The 13,175-nt window shown below is 46.0% G+C and overlaps 1 protein-coding gene across 10 annotated transcripts in view; it reads right to left on the reverse strand.

Moving 5' to 3' along the window:
- ralgapa1 (Ral GTPase activating protein catalytic subunit alpha 1) overlaps positions 1-13,175 on the reverse strand; it is a 78,768-nt gene that overhangs the window by 6,195 nt on the left and 59,398 nt on the right. For all 10 annotated transcript variants that reach the window (XR_004210596.1, XM_031828743.1, XM_031828742.1 and 7 more), the window contains 3 exons: positions 11,975-12,133; positions 11,119-11,246; positions 841-965 (listed from right to left, as the gene is read on the reverse strand). Coding sequence is in view for 9 of the 10 variants with exons in the window: in XM_031828743.1 (XP_031684603.1) it covers positions 841-965; positions 11,119-11,246; positions 11,975-12,133 (412 nt within the window). In the remaining variant the exon portion in view is untranslated. The remainder of the gene's footprint in view (positions 1-840; positions 966-11,118; positions 11,247-11,974; positions 12,134-13,175) is intronic.

Consider the following 13,175-nt stretch of genomic DNA (forward strand, 5'->3'; position numbering starts at 1 on the left):
AGGTCCTGGCAGAGCACTTATCACTCCATGAGGGGCCCTAACTGGGGAGGGAGAGAGGGCACTACGCTATGGAGGGGAGTGTGAGATGTGGCTAACTGCTCCATATGCGTGTGTGTGTGGGGGGGGGGGGGGGGTCTAACCAGGGGAAACACAGTTTGCATTGTTACAAGAATACAGAAAGAAACGACAGGTGCAGCGACAGAACTAGTGCGGTTAAGGTTATTGCAGTAAGTGAAGGAGGTTTTCAACGCCAATACCTCCTAACTCGCAACTACACAGAAGAATTTGCGGATAATTTCTCAAACAGGCCAAACTTCTCTACTGCTAACTGACACTACAAGAGTACTTAAGTAAAAACACTTTAGTATGTATATTTTTAACAACTTTTACTTCACTACATTTCTAAAAGAAATAATGTACTTTTTACTCCATACATTTTCCCTGACACCCAAAAGTACTCATTACATTTTGAATGCTTAGCAGGACAGGAAAATGGTACAATTCACACACTTGTAAATGATGTCTGAGTGTTGGAGAGTTCCTGGCTATCCGTAAAATAAACACACAAAAAACACGGAAATTGTGCCGTCTGGTTCGCTTAATATACGTAAATCGGAAATTATTTATACTTTCACTTTTGATGCTTAAGCATATTCAAAACCAAATACTTTTATTCAAGTAGTATTTTACTGGGTGACTCACTTTTACTTCAGTCATTTTCTATTAAGGTATCTTTACTTTTACTGCAGTATGACATTTGGGTACTTTTTCCACCACTGGTTGCAGTATATGAAAGATGGACTGTGATGGGCTACAGACCGAGTAGAGAGAGTATCATACCGGGGTCTGAGAGGTGGTGGTGGAAGGGGGCGGGGCAGAAGACCCTAGCTGCGTAGTCCTCGAAGGTGGTTGGCTCCAGGTGGTGCTGGACGATGGTCTCCAGGTAACGGGCTCTCTCCTCGTAGCTGGTCCACAGGTCAAGGGTGAAATGTCATTCAGTATGGAAGACATTAGGGCACAGGACCTCTCTCTCTCAAAAGGGAGGTACAATCTTATAGAAAATGTGAAACTGACCAGGAGGAAAAAACAAGGAGGTTGGCAATAATGCCTTTCGGGACTGCATGACCTGTGCAGCATTGTACCCACATACTTATTCGACAGAGTTGTGATCAAATCTCCCCCTCTCTTCCCGTGTGTGTGAACCAAATAAGTCTCCCTAATCAGAGACTCTCTGGTAATAATGACAACCATCCACTGCCATTAGAAGCTCCAAGGTAAAATGAGACGAAAGACACAACCATCTCCGTCCAACCCATAATATCAAAAGTGTGTTAGGAACACAACATCGGCTTTTCAATATCATGACATTTGGCAACAGTGGCCTTTTTACTGTCTCTATTATCCAGTTAGGTAAAAATGATGATATTCTGTTAATGGATAGGATTGGATTAGTTAGGATGTTGCATATGGCTTTCCCACATGAATATGGCAGGCAGAGGGGCTAGAGAGAAGTGGAGAGAGAGGGAGGTAAAGACAACCAGAGAGAAAGAGAGAACATGGGAGAGAGAGAGCATGTGACCGAGAGAGACAGAAAGGGTGAGGACCCTCTCCTGCTGGAGTGAGGAAGGGGAGAGGATATTTTGGGAGCAGCCGAGTGTTTCACTGCGCAGGGTGAGGAGCCACCTGGCAAACGCTGACACAAGGAACAGCAGCAAAACATTGTTAAACGCTAACACACACACAGTTTGACGTCTAACATGGTAAAGTGTGATAGGCTGCACAGCAGGGGGAGGACAGCACTCCAGTGGATCTGCCACCTGCCTTTCCCCAGCACCCCACTTCCTGCTCACAGTTAAAGCTATCAAAGATGCCGCTCAGGGCTGTGAGAAGGCCTTGGAGCAGGGTGTGTGTTCTGTGTGAGTGCCTGTGTGTGTGTATCACAATAATAATGAAGGAACAAGTTAATGCAGCCAGCAGCCACCAGATGAGACGTCAACACCTCACCTCTTCATGCCACTTAAGAGAGAAAGACGCCCCACACGGCTCCAACACAACACGTCACTCTGACACCAGGGCACACGAACACTGGGAGGAAAACAACAACCAATCATCACTCTGGATGGATGTCTGCGATGGAGGGACAAGGCAGATTCTGCAACACAGTGCTTCATCAAGTCAACAGGTTTTCTACAGTTTACTCACTCCAATGAAATGAAAAACATAGCGTGTGTGTCAATTGGGTCTTGACATCAGTGCATCATCCTGATTCATTCAACGACACCCAGGCAGGTTACTGTATGAAGTACGTTCCAACCCAGTAGCAGAGCCTGTGTTTATTGGGACACATGCCTGTCTGAGTGTATAGTATCAGTACTGTACATAACCCTCATTCACTGCACACACGTTACAGTGTGAAGTGCTGCGTTGGGGGACCTGTATGTAGGTAGCCCAACATGCATTGTCGGACAACAGTAGCTGTGGCTGACCTCAGTTTTGAGAGGAGGAGCGAGCCATAGAAGCGCCACTGCTGCGTTATTTAATGGTAATCATTTCAGCCTCCTTGTCTCCTCTTCGCCTGTCCCTGCTCTGCGTGTGTCCGCCAACTCACCCTGGTGTTGCGTCACTAATGCCACCCTGTCACCACGACAACTAATCCTCTGCACTGTTGACTTGGAGATGCTCTTTTGTGTAAAAAAAAAAAAAGGAGGTGAAGAGAAAAACAGATTTTTGCATTACACATCTTTCAACCATCAAACATGCCCTGGCCGGCTACAAATATACTGTAATTGAATTTGATGGGCATTACTTTTAACAGCTTGTTAAAGAAGGAAAGTGTCTTTAGAGAATGTGCATGGTTCTCTCTCTAGCCTTCCAGTCTCTCGAGAGGGGAGTGGAGCAGGAGAGGAGAGAGGGGGAAAAGAAAGGGGGCTTTTGTGTATCACCAGAAACTCATTTTCCCTGTGGATGAAAGGCAAAAAGGCAACAACGGAAAAATGCACATGGCCCCCTCCCCCTACGAGCTTGTCATTGTCACCGCGCTCAACTCCCGGCTCTCGGAGGAAAGAGGACAAATTGCCAGTGAAGAGACACCAGAAGCGAGCTTGTTAGCACATTATCAGTGGGGGAGAGTGTGTGCGCGCGTGGAGGAGGCTGTGTGTGTGTGTGTGTGTGTGTGTGTGTGTGTGTGTGTGTGTGTGGGGGGGGGGCTACAGGAACTGTTCCCTGGCGTTGTGTTAATTCAGCACACAGAACATGCTGCTGCTGATAGCCTCCAAATTGATCACTTTTTGTTGTTGTTGTGCCCTGCCTCCCTCCCCCTCTGTTATGAAGGAGTGAGTGTGCCAGGAGGAGGAGAGAGCTGCCAGCCTCCCCAGAGCACTGTGTTGCTCTAAACAAGCCGCTGCTCTCCTCTCCGCTCCATTTGGAGATTCAGGGCCAAGAGCGTCGGTCTCTCCACTGAGCAGAGCAGAGCAGCACTCCAATCACTGACCTGCTACACAGAGAGAACTCAGGCTCATCACTGACCTGCTACACAGAGAGAACTCAAGCTCATCACTGACCTGCTACACAGAGAGAACTCAGGCTCATCACTGACCTGCTACACAGAGAGAACTCAGGCCCATCACTGACCTGCTACAAACCTCAGAGCTCACACATAATGACAATTGAACATGAAAAAAAGAAGAAGAATCCAAAACACACACACTTCATCTGTAAAAAGAAGAGGAGTCAGGAGAATTGACCCATCAGTTAATGCAGACAATACGCATGAGCTGTACAGAGGGCACATATCAGACTTTCGTGCCCAATGAATCAAATAGCTAACATTGAATTGTTTTAACGCGGCACTATTCCAAACCGTATGTACCCGAGAGGGGAGAGGTGTACGCCTAGCTAGGGGACCGAACTGACACCTACAGGGTGTCAGACACACACCAGCTGAAACACTTGCTCATTCCTCCTCTCACACCACATCTAGCTCTATTATTTTAACCTAGCAGTCCTCAGTGGGGTGTTGCACTGCTGGCATCTTTAGAAAGAAAATGCATGTAGAATGTGGAGAGCCCACTGCTCTATTGTGAGACGAGAGCATAGCTACAGAGAGAGAGGACACATTCCCCAATGTCTCAGTGACTGTCCCTCTACACTGCCTCAATACAGCTCTGCAATGTGCCAGCCAGGCCACTGGGGCCCCACTAGAATAGGAGAGACAATATGGACATGATCATCAACCCAGTTTAGAACGCTACATTACATTCAACATCGACTGACAATTAGGCTCATTGACTGAAGCATCCCGAACAGTAAAACGGCCCAACAATAGGGTTTTGATGAAGGTCAGGGTTAATGACACTACATTTCCTCTGGGCTCTGGTCAAAAGTAGTGTACTATATAGGGTATGCCATTTTGGACGTAGCTCCGGTACTTTGAAATAACCACAGACACCTGCGTGACTAGCGTTAGTCATCGGACCAGCGACTACAAGAATCCTAGGACTCCACTGCTTATCTCACAGCACGAGTATTATCAAATTGAATGATGGTAAAAAATAATAATAAGGGGTAGCAGAAATGGGCCCAACATCAGTGATTCTGACTGGCAGCGTTCGATTAGCTACCTGCTTTATTCTGCGCTTCAGGGCAATGGTAGAGAGAATAGAGCAGAAAGAAAGAAAAAACATCACATAAATAATTTAATTTAAAGACTTTTACAGACTATGATTACAGAAATCTGTGTGTGCCCTGAAGTGCAGGGTAATCGGTTTATTCCCCCATCTGATGGCTGTGATATCGAAGCCCTAACAGTGATTTTATTACTGGGAGGAGGACGGAGGGAGCTGCGGCTGGCTGCCATAGCCCTCCTTGTCATTACAGCCAATGCACCCCTCGCTCCATCTCCAGCCACCAGATGAGAGGAGAGATAGCCCAGCTAATGCTTCTCCGCCTGGGGCCACACAGACATAGATCTGGGGCCCTCTGGAGTCAGATCCACTCCTATTAATCTCCTACCAAACCCAATTGGAGGCCTGGCCTGCCTGTGAAATATTGCTCGCGGACCTGACCTGCAGCCCTGATTTATCTGTCGCCCGTTCTGCCTCTTTCTCGCCACCCCGTCCGATGGTGAGACGGTGCTCACTGCTCGCGCTGTGTGCCTGTTGACGCAAATTCAACGATTATGTAACATTTAAAGGCACAGAGGGAGTGTTAATGTTATCCCGGGCATGAACAAATGCATATACACGCACGTACCTGGAAATTATGATTCATGAATTGCAGAAAGCGGGGCAGTTTACATGCTTTTCTGTCAATTGTTTTCCCCCCTGGACTGTGCTCTGTATGTAGGAGACTCCGTTATAAATCGTTTTATACAGTCAATACATGTATGTATTCTATTAATTTGAACTGTACAGCCATAGATCAGATGATACATTGCCTTATTATAGTGCAGTTCTCTATTGGTTTAAAAACACATTCCTAAAGGATGCAACAGTGAGGACTCAACGCAGTCACATTAACCTTTTGAATTATTTTTGTTGTTGAGGATTGAAAGCAACTAAGAGGAGATGTGTGCTCTTAAAAAGCCAGTCTTTATAATGATCTAGGACAGTCAGCTCTAAAGTAGCAACAACAGCTCTGGGTGAAGACTGGTTCTGTTCTGATGTGGTTCTAGTGTGTTTATCCAGGCAGCTGGTGGTCTTGGGCCTAGATGGGTCCCAGGTAGTTTGCATTGATTCAGGCTGTGGGCTACCAGTCAGACAGCTCATCTACGAGCATACAGCATGCAACTGACCCGTGGCCAACACACACACCTCATCTCGGCGCCTGTAGCCAACCTGCGGCGAATCCTAAACACCTTGTCAGAGAGCCCGCTCTCCACATCCGTGCCTCCGAGCCCCCCGAGGGGTTAGCTTGTTTACCCACTTTCCCCAACAAGGAGGGGGGCTGAAAGAACAAACCTTCTTATAAAAACAATCCCCATTATGCCTCTAGCTTATGTGTGAGCACAGTTCTGATGCTGAGGCACGAAAGAGACAACACAACAACATAGCTGGAAAACCAGAAAATGATTAACTAGGAGATAAAACAACAAGGTTGAAGACGTTCCATAAACACTGACTGATATCAACTGTATAAATAGTACGGCATTAAGAAAATTATTATGCATAGGAAAATAATTATGTGCTCATGGATGCATCTTGATATATAATTTCACATTAGAATGCAATTAGATCGATAACCAGATCTACTTCTTATCTAAATTCAATTGGCTGACAATGTACAAGAGAGCACGGTAGTCGAGAGATATATCTGAATTAGTGTACAGATTATGTTGTCTGTGCTAAATTAATAAATAAGTAGATTTCCATGCAGCCAGAGTCATCATCAGCATCACAGAGGTCAGGAGGACAGAGCAGCTAGGGTCAAAGCCAGTCAGAAAATAAACAAAATCGGAGAAGAGGAGTGGGAGAACGCGATTAGTTGTGACCCCGCCTATGTTTCTTTATTTACTCCCCCCTTTTATACTTCGACAGGAAACAATTAGCGAGTAGCTAACCCCCTCCCCCCATCACACACACAGTCCAGCAGGCCGCAGTGCTACTGGGACACAATGGGGCCCATTGTGGGAGCTAGCTGTGTGTGGCTGCGCTGCTCGTTAGGCGTTTGGCTGGTCCTGGTTGTGTGTGGGGGAGAGTGAAGGGACAAAAGGAGCCCAAGCCCAAAGCTTTCATCAGCTCGGTTGCCTTTGGAAAAGGCAGAGTCAGAGCAAAGGGAGGAAGGCACTGACCCAACGCTCCCTCTATCCCACCACTATCACGATCCACCATATGCTGACCCCAGCAGCAGGGCAGTGATTGCTGCCAATCAGAAGCCAGTGTGTGTGTGTGTGTGTGTGTGTGGCTGTCCCTACCGCCATACTCTCACTGGCTCGCACACAAACCACTGGACTGGCAGGGCCAATGGGGAAGCCGCTTAGCAACTCTCCTCTCTCCCCTCCTCCTCCACAACCAACATTGTCTCCCCGGCTCCACAATCGGCCACTGACAGATGGAAGATGGCCGTGGCTCACACAGTTACATTTTAGTCTGCCTTCCAAACAGCTTGACAGTCCCCTATTCTCCTAAACACACATACCAGATAGGCAAAAACAGAGGGAGACCAGAGGCTGTGTTGTTGAACGTTATCAACGGGCCTTTACCTCAGACAGACCACATGGTCCACCGGCTGTAGAGGTGGTCTAGAGGGGAGATGGTCGAGCCCCTGGCCCCTACGGCCAGAGAGGTCAACCTAGCTCTAATCACACCCAAACATTAAAAAAACTAACCAACCAGCGTGGTCACGCGGTTTGCCGCGCCTCTCAGGCATATGGTTAACTTATCCTGTGCAATGCGAGCTAACAACTTTCCAAGCCGGTATGCTAAAAAGCATTTTATCGCACTGCCCCCAAACACACTGGGAGGGAGTGCATTTGTGTGTGTGTGAGACTGCCACAGAACAGATCTCCAAACTGGCTGTTTGAATGACCCTTGGATTACTCTTAGCGATGTAGCAACAAAAGCCTGATATCTGTGATAGGATAGAGGCCTGGGTTATGCTGCCTGTGTTACCCTGAGCCTCTCTCTGGCTGTGTTTGCCCAGCAGCTCCATGACGTGCCATGATTCGCAGCGCTGCCTGACGCCAGGTACTGTAGCAGCTATCTGCTCTTTGAGTCCACCAGACATTAAGACCAGCAGCAGAGAAAGGGGGACATTTTTTCCCTTCCAAGCACTGATTTCACAGTCATGGCAAATGAGGGATCAGTGAGTGGAGGCAGATGGACGAGCCCCGGGGCCAAGAGCATGAACTGAAACTTAGTGTGGAGGAGAGCGGGGTCGACGGGCACGTGCAGGAGGAGGGGAGAAGAGGCAGAGGAGAGAGAGAAAAAAAGAGGTAAAGGGATAGATGGCGGACAGAGAGTGTTCGCAACATCTAAAACCACAACTCAAACAAAAAGGCAGGCTTCATCGCCTGGCGCTGCTCCGTTCAGTAAAAGGTACGCAGAGGACGAAGAGGAGAAGAATAAGAGGAGAAAAGGCTCTTTTGATGTGGTTTCACAAAGCAAGGCGGTCGGCAGGCGGGCAGCCTCTGGAGGAGATAAAGAACCCAGTGTTCTCCTTTATGAACAGGATCACTTAGCCGCTCCGGGGTTGGGCACCGCTGCACTCCAGGGGGAGTGTGGGGGAACTAACCTACGTCACACCATCACTACAAGCTCCAGTTTGCTGCTGTAACGCAGTTTGACCTGATTTCAAGTCCACTCACAGAGATCATACATTATTAAATAGGTACTCAATATGTAATTCTATGAGTCCACTATTCAATAGTATATCGGTCGAGTCTTAAATTTCCAATCCGCGCACCCTGTTTCCTAATCGAAAAAGGAAAATGACAGCACTGAATGCTAAATTTGTTCCATAAAACAAAACAAGGACTCATTCCAGAACACAGGAAATAACCAATCATCCTTAGAGGAAGACAGGAAATCCTTTTCTCCAGTGGATTTCACTAACAACGCCATTACAATCATCATAATCAATCATGTTGTTTGGTCACATTGTACAAGAACAATCAGTCAGAGGTGGTGGTGTGGGGGGTGTTTTTGCAGAACCATTGTACACCTACTGTTGAGGAATGAAAGGAGAGAATAGCCCGCCCACCCACCCTCCCACCGACCGTGTACTGGCTGTGCTCTGCTGCTCTATCAACAGGTAACTAAGTACTGCTCAGTGTCACAGTGTTGCTGGTCCAGTGGGGCCACTCAATTTTTTCTGCCTCAGTGCTCCCTAAAAGCCCCTCAGTGGAAGGCATTTAGAGAACATCTCCCTTAACACGCAAACACGAAAGCAGCAACCGCGGGCGCACACACACACACAGGCTTAAAACATCGCTATGAATCATCCCTTACACAGACTTCAATTAGCTGCCTGCTGAAAGACAAGATCTCTCTGTCCTCCTCGCTCACACATTTCGTCAAAAGAGTAAGAAAACCTGAAGTAAAAAGAAAATTTAAAAAAGAGTGGAAAGAAACAAAACAAAGAGGGTCTGGAGGCAGATAGAGAGATAGTCTGGAAAGACATCCGTCGATAATGACAGATTACTGTAATTCTGGCTGTCAGGCCCATCGACCGGTGCAACTCACGCCAATCAATAGCCCAGTCCAGTATCGAGCCCTGCTCTGCCCCCCCCCCCTACACACGGGTGAGATTGCAGTCTCAAGCCGAGCCAAACAATCATTCGCTCCGAGGACATGGCAGATGCGAATGGCTTTTCACCCCCTTATTTTTTGCTTTGTTTTCAAGCAGTATTATCCTTTTTTGAAAAGAGGAGAGCTTGAAAAGAGGGGTTAGAGGGTTGAGATATTTAGAGGTGGGATTGAAGCATGCGAGCTTGAGTGGTTAACATAGTAGCACTTTCCAGGGAGGAATAAAATAAATGACAAATGGGGAAGAAAGTATAGGTGAAATTACACATTCACTTCAGTACCTAGAAGCAAACTGGACTGGAGGACAAAGTGGTACTTGGTTATAGATTTGAGTTTATTTCTACATGGTATAGAAACTGCTGGAGGCTTTTCCTATTGAGTCAAGGTATAATATACTGAAGCATTAACGTTCATACTGACATTACATACATTGTTACAGTGATATTATTATTGGACAATATTGAAACTATTTGGCAAAAATATGCTACTAATTCAAAAGGATCAAAAGGACGGAGTTTAAAAGCCATGTTATTAGTGGTGGACAGTTTAAAAGCCATGTTATTAGTGGTGGACTGAGTTTAAAAGCCATGTTATTAGTGGTGGACTGAGTTTAAAAGCCATGTTATTAGTGGTGGACTGAGTTTAAAAGCCATGTTATAAGTGATGGACTGAGTTTAAAAGCCATGTTATAAGTGATGGACTGAGTTTAAAAGCCATGTTATTAGTGATGGACTGAGTTTAAAAGCCATGTTATTAGTGATGGACTGAGTTTAAAAGCCATGTTATTAGTGGTGGACTGAGTTTAAAAGCCATGTTATTAGTGGTGGACTGAGTTTAAAAGCCATGTTATTAGTGGTGGACTGAGTTTAAAAGCCATGTTATTAGTGATGGACTGAGTTTAAAAGCCATGTTATTAGCGATGGACAGTTTAAAAGCCATGTTATTAGCGATGGACTGAGTTTAAAAGCCATGTTATTAGTGGTGGACTGAGTTTAAAAGCCATGTTATTAGTGATGGACTGAGTTTAAAAGCCATGTTATTCGTGATGGACTGAGTTTAAAAGCCATGTTATTCGTGATGGACTGAGTTTAAAAGCCATGTTATTCGTGATGGACTGAGTTTAAAAGCCATGTTATTCGTGATGGACTGAGTTTAAAAGCCATGTTATTAGTGAGAAGAAAGAGGAGAGGCCACGCGAAAGAAACTGCTACTGAAGCATTTCATTATTGGAAAACATTGAAACAATTGGGCAAAAATTAAGCTACGTAATCACCCCAAAAATGTGCCATTCAAAGGGATCAAGTAAAATTCATGTTTTTAAGAGTAGCCATGATATTGGCGCTGGTGTGAGTCAAAGTAGAGGAGCCAAAATAGACTACCAAACCACTACCAAACCATTTCAGAAGCAAATTGCTCTGAATCATCGTTAGGAGACGATGGACAATGATCAGAGGCTCCTGCGGTCTATTGGAGAAAAATGCTGTCACCTCTTTGCACCAAGCAGAATGTGAAGCTCTACATGTTGAAAAATACAGTGCAGAAGGGGATGAGACATCGATAATTATCGAGCGAGAGAGACGCAGTGCAGTCTCTTTAGCTCTCTTTAGCTTGCAGTGCAGTCAGGAGATGGTCTGTCTGTCAACCTATTTCCTTTGCCCATCTCTACAGCAAGTTGACACACACACACTCTACTGATTTCCCTTGCTAGTGAAAAATGACAAGCTCAACAAACAACACGTTAACGTGACAGCACTAGCCACAGGCGAGGACAGGCGTAACAGATCACGCAGTGTATTGTGGTTTTATCTCCCCCTACAGGCAGTGTGCTGGACGGCTGAGGTAGGCAGAGTCAGAGTAGAGAGATGGGGAAGGATACAAGTTCTGGTAGAGGGGGATGAGGGATTTTAGAGCCCTGCTGGCATTGAGGGCTGTAGCCCGGACCATGGTGGGAAGGATCTTCTCATCCACTATGGCTCCATCAAACAGCGGCCCGAAAAATGGGACCTAGAGGGGGGATGGGATAGAGTGAGAAAGAGGGACGAAGAGAGGGCAAGAGAAAACAACTATGGAAGTTACCATTGATTAGATAAAGCCAAAACGATATAAGAAACTTTATAAACCAATAACAGTAAATAGTGGTCTTCATCTATCAGATCCCAGGGAATGCAATGTTCATTTAATAAAATAACATAAAAGCACTTTATGGCTGATTTCGTTTCAGTGCCAGAATTGACTTTCATGAAAGCCAGACATCTTTTTTGTCCTTATCTGGCCATCTTTCCACATTTCCCCAGACTCTGAAGGGACAGACCCATCTTCTAGCCATATCCATACCACAATTTAATTCTAAGAATCCTGTTGACCCGATTAGTCCGGAAATAACTGAGCAGGAAGCAGGAGTGCCGCGAGACATGTTAATTTGGTTTATATATAAATATATATATAAAAATCGAACACTGCAGCAGGAATAGCTGTTATTGTCCATTGTCATTTTTCAGACCAAAGACATTTGTATTTTTTTGCTTTTAACCCAACCCCCCATGAGAAACAGAGTTTGGAAGCCAGGGTCAGTCAAGATGCAGCGCCCCTGGAGCAATTTAGCAGTTAATTAAGTGCCTTGCTCAAGGGCAATGACAGGAAATGGAATCTAGGATACCTTAATGTTAATGTGATGAAGAAAACATCTACAGACATGGGAGGTTCGGGTGGATGTGGGACAGATCTGAACCCACCTCTGGCTTCTTGAGGATATGGATGCTGTACATGTGGTTCTTCATGGGGTAGATGATGATGAGGACGTCTCCAAACTCCGTGGGGATGATGCCTCTCCTGTAGTCTCGGGAGTGCTCCGACCACACGATGTGCACCTCGTCATTCCCAAGATGGCGTAGCTAGGAGGACATCGGTGAGAGGAGGAGAGGGGAAGAGGAGAGAGCAACAGGGTGAGTGTCCCCGTCTAGTCAATGTCAACGTTTTCAAAAATAGTGTTCAAGTTCATGTAATTCATGCACATGGCAGAGGACGATTGGATGCAGGCACACTTTAAGTGAGAGCCTGGAGCTTAGCATCCCCGATGAATGTCAAATCTTAGGCCGTCTTTGTCTGATACTCATTCTCTCAGGGCCCCCTATTCAAAAAGCATCTCAGAGTAGGAGTGCTGATCTAGGATCAGTTTCCGCCCCCTGTTCATATAATCTTTTTCATTGTGTTCTAAAAAGCAACTCTGAATACAGTGTCTAAGGCTCCTTCATTCATCCAGGATCTTCTAACACATTGTGTCCTGTGTGGGGCAGGCAGAGAGGTCGCTGGATTCCTAAGACTCATCTATCATTAACCTTGAAGAGTGACAGGAGCCGCCCCCCGCCACTTTAGACCACAGCTCACTCCATCTTCTCACATCCACTCCATCTTTCCAACATTTTCTCCATCTTACCGTTCACTCAATCACTGAGGGCCACAGTGTGTTCACTAGGTACAAAAACTGACAAAAACAGGAGGGACTACATGGACTTATATAATAAGAAAAGCTCATAAAATGTTTGTTGTTGTGTGCCCTAATGAACATGACCCTGGCCTGTATAACACCTTGTTCTCATCCTCTGCTCTCAATAAATAGGAAACTCTTTTTCCTCCCAGCAATTCATAAAATGTAACCCTCATCCATTGCAGAGCAGATCGCTGTTAGCTGCTGCATGAAACATCTCCCACATATCACATCAGCAGCCCTCATTCATAAATCTTAAGACCCAGAGGGTGTGGATGTATTCTCAGCCTTCAACCTTGGATACGCCTGTCACTGTCTGTGGGGAGATGGGGGAACGGTACTAGTCAAACAACAAACAAATAAATATGCGGGGCTGGAGTGTGTATGTATGTGAGACTGACTGTGTGTGTGTGTGTGTGTGTGTGTGTGTGTATGTGTGTGAGACTGAC

The sequence above is a fragment of the Oncorhynchus kisutch genome, linkage group LG7 (assembly GCF_002021735.2).
Source record: "Oncorhynchus kisutch isolate 150728-3 linkage group LG7, Okis_V2, whole genome shotgun sequence".
NCBI classification, from domain to species: domain Eukaryota; kingdom Metazoa; phylum Chordata; class Actinopteri; order Salmoniformes; family Salmonidae; genus Oncorhynchus; species Oncorhynchus kisutch.